This window comes from Staurois parvus, unplaced genomic scaffold, assembly GCF_062004578.1.
Source record: "Staurois parvus isolate SC_StPar_1 unplaced genomic scaffold, SC_StPar_1.0 ptg001871l, whole genome shotgun sequence".
Taxonomy (NCBI): Eukaryota; Metazoa; Chordata; class Amphibia; order Anura; family Ranidae; genus Staurois; species Staurois parvus.
Window position 1 is genome coordinate 214,056 of NW_028319667.1, and position 5,945 is coordinate 220,000.

The 5,945-nt window shown below is 48.2% G+C and overlaps 1 protein-coding gene across 1 annotated transcript in view; it reads right to left on the reverse strand.

Annotated features, from left to right (window-relative positions):
* Positions 1-2,495: 2,495 nt before the first annotated feature.
* The window catches only part of LOC149433936 (acetylgalactosaminyl-O-glycosyl-glycoprotein beta-1,3-N-acetylglucosaminyltransferase-like), an 8,155-nt gene continuing 4,705 nt past the window's right edge, over positions 2,496-5,945 (reverse strand). Inside the window, exon 2 of the mRNA XM_089664261.1 lies at positions 2,496-2,953. Within this exon, the coding sequence (XP_089520387.1) occupies positions 2,496-2,953 (458 nt within the window). The remainder of the gene's footprint in view (positions 2,954-5,945) is intronic.

Sequence of the window (5,945 nt, forward strand, 5' to 3'; positions counted from 1 at the left end):
ACACTGGTGACAGGGCAGTGAAGGGGTTAACTGGGGAGGGGGGCGATCAGGGGGTTAAATGGGATTACTGGTGTACTAGCGGGCAAACTGGCGCTATCTGGGAGGGGCGCTAACACTATCGGAAGTCGCCAGCGACACTGATACAGTGATCAGTAAAAATTGGTTCACTGATCAGTGACACTGGTGACAGGGCAGTGAAGGGGTTAACCGGGGGGGGGGGGATCAAGGGGTTAAACGGGATTACTGGTGTACTGGCGGGCAAACTGGCGCTATCTGGGAGGGGCGCTAACACTATCGGAAGTCGCCAGCGACACTGATACAGTGATCAGTAAAAATCGCTTCACTGATCAGTGACACTGGTGACAGGGCAGTGAAGGGGTTAACCTGGGGGGGGGGCGATCAAGGGGGTTAAATGTGTCCTAGGTGAGTTCTAACTGTCAGTGTAGTGCTTTGTACTCACTTTTACTGTGTCTTCTTCTCTGTCTGGAACGGAATGTGTCCAGGCAGAGAAGAATGACATCATATCCTGCCCTGTGTAAATGTCAACACAGGACAGGATAGGACAGGGACCAATCATCTGATTTCAGCCAGAAATCACTGGCTGAAATCTAATGATTGATCCCTCCTGGATCGAATCGTGTCCCCCGCGGGTCGGTGGGAGCGCGCCCCCTACCCGCGAAAGTGTCGGGAGCGCGGAGCCCGTTTTAAAACGTGCTTTTGCGCTCCACTGCCGCCCTGCACACGTATATACACAGTGGCAGGGCGGCAAGCGGTTAACAATAATACATAAATGTCATATCAGTTTTAGCTTATAAATAAATTAAAAAGCATCCAATATTTCCAAATTTCCAGAAGTTTCATGGTTCCTGATACACTGAAAGCTAGTCTTATTTTTTTTTTTACCAACTTGACCTGCACAATGTGGTCATTGAGTAAGTTTTTGTAGGCTTACACTTTCCTTCGTGACCTCTCTCCACATTTTTCCATATTGACCCTGTCAACCACCAGGGCGCTTGGAAACTACAGGTATCAAAATCCAGCCCCCAAATCATTCTGCAGGGTTAGGTTGGAGGCCAGGAGTAGGAAGCCCAGATACACATCATCCAATGGGAAGACAGGGATATCCTGAGTATTCTGGTAAAGGAGAGGGAATGAGGCTCCTGGCAAGAGCACCCCCTGCTGGACAGAACATAAGAGTATTGGGAATTTGGATAGCAGGACCTTGAGAAGTGGTATTTGGATTAATGGAGGACATTATTAATTAGTCGTATATTTTTGGAGCAGCTTGGCCCATGCATTGTGGTCATTTGATAGCAGCTTTTGTAGACTCACATTTTGCCTCTTGGGTTTGTCGTTGGACAGGGTTAGGTTGGCAGCCAGGATCAGGAAGCCTAGGCACACATAATCCAAAGGGAACACAGGAATTTCCTGGGAAGCCCAGTAGAGGAGTGGGGCTGAGGCTCCAGAGAATAGAAATCCTCCACTGGACAGGAATTAAGAGCATTAGGAATTTTGAAATGGGGCCTTGAGACTTGGCGGTTGGAATAATGGAGGACATCGATAATTGATCTTATTCTTGGACCAGCTTGGCCCACGCATTGTGGTCATTTGATAGCGGCTTTTGTAGGCTCACACTTTGCCTCTTGGACCTCTCTCTACATTCCTCTAAAATTCTCCATTTCAACTCTGTGAACCACCAGGGTTTCCTGAAAGCTGCAGGCATCAAATGCAACCCCCAAACGTAAAGTCATTCGTCATTGGACAGGGTTAGGTTGGCAGCCAGGATCAGGAACCCTAGACACACATCATCCAAAGTGAAGACAGGGATGACTGTAGTAGAGAACAAAAAACAGAGCGCACCAACCTTGCGCATTACCTCAGTAAACAATTAGTAGATTTATTGATATAGAAAATATACTCACAAGAGTAGCAATATAACAAGCATATCAAATCCCTGAGAGGAGTCACTGGATTAGGAGACACGTGCAAATCCCATCAGGAGGGGAGACTCTCAGGATGAAGCTGACGCGTTTCGAATGGGGGCTCCCTTCTTCATCAGAACTAACCAGACTAAGAGAGCCCTCCTCAATAAATAGTTCACATCTATGTGTGAGCCTTCCCAAGGTTGGTGCACTCTGTTTTTTTGTTCTCTACTAAAGTCCATATCGAGCTTCCCCAGATTCGCATTAGAGCTGCACAACCTTTGATCGGTCCTGGAGAAACTTCCATATATCATACTTTATATTGGTCCATCTACAGATCTGGGTCCCTGGGCACAGGAGGTGTTGTATCTGTGTTACTGAAGACAGGGATGTCCTGGGAAGCCTGGCAGAGAAGTGGTGCTGAGGGTCTTGAGAATAGAAATCCACCACTGGACAGGAAATAAGAGAATTAGGCATTTGGAAACAGGGAACTTGAGACTTGCTGTTTAGAAAAATAAAGAAGTTTGATAATTGATCCTATTTATTTGGACCAGCTTGGCCCACGCATTGTGGTCATTTGCTAGTGGCTTTTGTAGGCCCACAGTTAGCCTCTTGGACCTTTCTCCATATTTCTCTTAAATTATCCATTTCGACGCTGTGAACCACCAGGGCTTCCTGAAAGGTGCAGGCATCAAATTGCAGTCCCCAAACATAAAAGCGCTTTTCATCCCGCAGGCTTAGGTTGCTGGCCAGGATCAGAAAGCCTAGATACACATCATCCAAAGGGAAGACTGGGATTTCCTGGGAAGCCTGGTAGAGGAGTGGGACTACAGCTCCTGGGAAGAGAAATCCCCCACCAGACAGGAAATAAGGGTATTTAGGGTTTGGAAACAGAGCCTCTGAGACTTGGTATTTGGCGTAACGGAGGACGACAGCGTGATGCTGCACCGCGCCATGTAGTGAACGTGGGGTTCCATATTCCTTCATGTATCGTACCAGTGCAGCAGGATTCACAAATTCATCATCGTCACCTGAAAGATATCAATTATATTCATACGTTTAAATATCGAAAAAATCGGAGTGTTTTGTAAATCATTAAAGCTCAACCCGGAATTGTTTTCTATTATTGCTGCTGTATCACATATACTGTATAAGGTTGCATGGTGGTGGGCCTTAACACTGGGTTGTCTCATAGATAATTCCAAGGGGGGTCTGCTGTTCTGTGCTGGGAGCAGCTCCCCGCCACCTTTTATGATTGAGAGCAGGTGAGACAGGCTCCCAGTCATGTGACTATTCCAACAGCCAATTACAGTGATCCCATATTCAGGAACTCCGCCTCCAGGTATTAAAGGGGTTCTTAAGGCTCAAGGTTAAAGGTAACAAACCTATTTGCAGCAGGCCCCCCAGCCTCCCTAATACTTACCTGAGCCCAATCTCCATCCAGCGATGTGCACGAGATCCCCGGCCATTGATTCCCACTGCTATCAATCACAGCCAGTGAGCGAGTGAGAAGAGAGAGCGGCGGGGCCAAATTGCGCTCTGTGTGCGAATGGACATGCAGAGCAGCAGCTCGAGAGTAAGCCTGCTTGGGTGCCCCCATTGCAGGCTGCTAGTTATGGGGCACTAGGCAAGAGGGAGGGGCCAGGAGTGCAAGCGGGAGATCCGAGAACAGGAGGTTTGGGGCTGCTCTGTGCAAAACCATTACACAGAGCAGGCAAGTATGACAAGTTTGGTTTTTTTAATTGCCTTTAATACCACTTTAAGATCCACTTACAGGTGCAACTCAAGAAATTAGAATATCGTGGAAAAGTTGATTTATTTCAGTGCAGCAACTTAAAAGGTGAAACTAATATATGAGACTCATTACATGCAAACAAGATAGTTCAAGCTGTGATTTGTCATCATTGTGATGATTATGGCTTACAGCTCATGAAAACCCCAAATCCACAATCTCAGAAAATGAGAATATTCCATGCAATCAATAAAACACGGATTGTACATAGAACAATATCGGACCTCTGAAAAGTAGAAGCTGCATATGTACTCAGTACTTGGTTTTGGCCCCTTTTGCAGCAATTACTGCCTCAATGCGGCGTGGCATGGAAGCTATCAGCCTGTGGCACTGCTGAGGTGTTATGGAAGACCAGGATGCTTCAATAGCGGCCTTCAGCTCTTCTGCATCGTTCGGTCTCATGTCTCATCTTTCTCTTGGCAATGCCCCATAGATTCTCTATGGGGTTCAGGTCAGGCGAGTTTGCTGGCCAATCAAGCACAGTAATCCCACGGTCATTGAACCAGGTTTTGGTGCTTTTGGCAGTGTGGGCGGTGCCAAGTCCTGCTGGAAAATGAAGTCAGCATCCCCATAAAGTTCATCTGTGGAAGGAAGCATGAAGTGCTCCAAAGTCTCCTGGTAGACGGCTGCGTTGACCCTGGACTTAATGAAGTACAGTGGACCAACACCAGCAGATGACATGGCTCCCCAAATCAACACAGACTGTGGAAACTTCACACTGGACTTCAAGCATCTTGCAGTGTGTGCCTCTCTATTCTTCCTCCATACTCGGGGTCTTTGGGCCTCTCCATTCTTCCTCCATACTCGGGGTCCTTGGGCCTCTCCATTCTTCCTCCATACTCGGGGTCCTTGGGCCTCTCCATTCTTCCTCCATACTCGGGGTCCTTGGGCCTCTCCCTTCTTCCTCCATACTCGGGGTCCTTGGGCCTCTCCATTCTTCCTCCATACTCGGGGTCCTTGGGCCTCTCCATTCTTCCTCCATACTCGGGGTCCTTGGGCCTCTCCCTTCTTCCTCCATACTCGGGGTCCTTGGGCCTCTCCATTCTTCCTCCATACTCGGGGTCCTTGGGCCTCTCCATTCTTCCTCCATACTCGGGGTCCTTGGGCCTCTCCATTCTTCCTCCATACTCGGGGTCCTTGGGCCTCTCCATTCTTCCTCCATACTCGGGGTCCTTGGGCCTCTCCATTCTTCCTCCATACTCGGGGTCCTTGGGCCTCTCCATTCTTCCTCCATACTCGGGGTCCTTGGGCCTCTCCATTCTTCCTCCATACTCGGGGTCCTTGGGCCTCTCCATTCTTCCTCCATACTCGGGGTCCTTGGTTTCCAAATGAGATGCAAAAGTTGCTCTCATCAGAAAAGAGGACTTTGGACCACTGAGCAACAGACCAGGTCCGTTTGTCTTTAGCCCAGGTAAGACGCTTCTGACGCTGTTTGTTGTTCAGGAGCGGCTTGACAAGCGGAATACGACATTTGAAGCCCATGTCCAGGATCCGTCTGTGTATGGTGGCTCTTGTGGTGGCCTCAGTCCACTCCTTGTGAAAGTCCCCAACACTTTTGAATGGCCTTTTGCTGACAATCCTCTCCAGGCTGCGGTCATCCCTGTTGCTTGTGCACCTTTTTCTTCCACACTTTTCCCTTCCACATAACGTTCTATTAATGTGCTTTGATACAGCACTTTGGGAACATCCAACTTCTTTTGCAATTACCTTCTGAGGCTTTCCCTCCTTATGGAGGGTGTCAATGATGGTGTCAGGTCAGCAGTCTTTCCCATGATTGTGGTTCCTACTGAACCAGACTGAGACCATTTAAAGGCTCAGGAACCCTTTGCAGGTGTTATGGCTTGTGAAATGATCCTAAAAATGGATCTCCTTATATATAAAGTTCAAACAGAAATATGGACCAGGATCAATGATGTGTAAATCATATATAAATTAATATTTAGGTGCTCAGGTAACACAGGAGTCCGGTAACCGTGCAGTAACGATAAGCAATGCGCACTCACCGGATGCGCATAATAATTGCGCTTTTGTGTGTAAAAAATCCGGATGTCATCTGGTAATGGGTGATCTCTCCTCTGTAAGAGATGAGGCTGGAATGGGTGGTCCTTTTTCCGTGGGGGTCGCCCTGTGTGCTCCTGGTGGTTGGTGTCCCTCTGGGAAAGCAGGGTTCCACTGTGTGGTAGTAGCCCATCCAAGGAATCTATATATAGGCTAAAACACTCCCCCAGGGG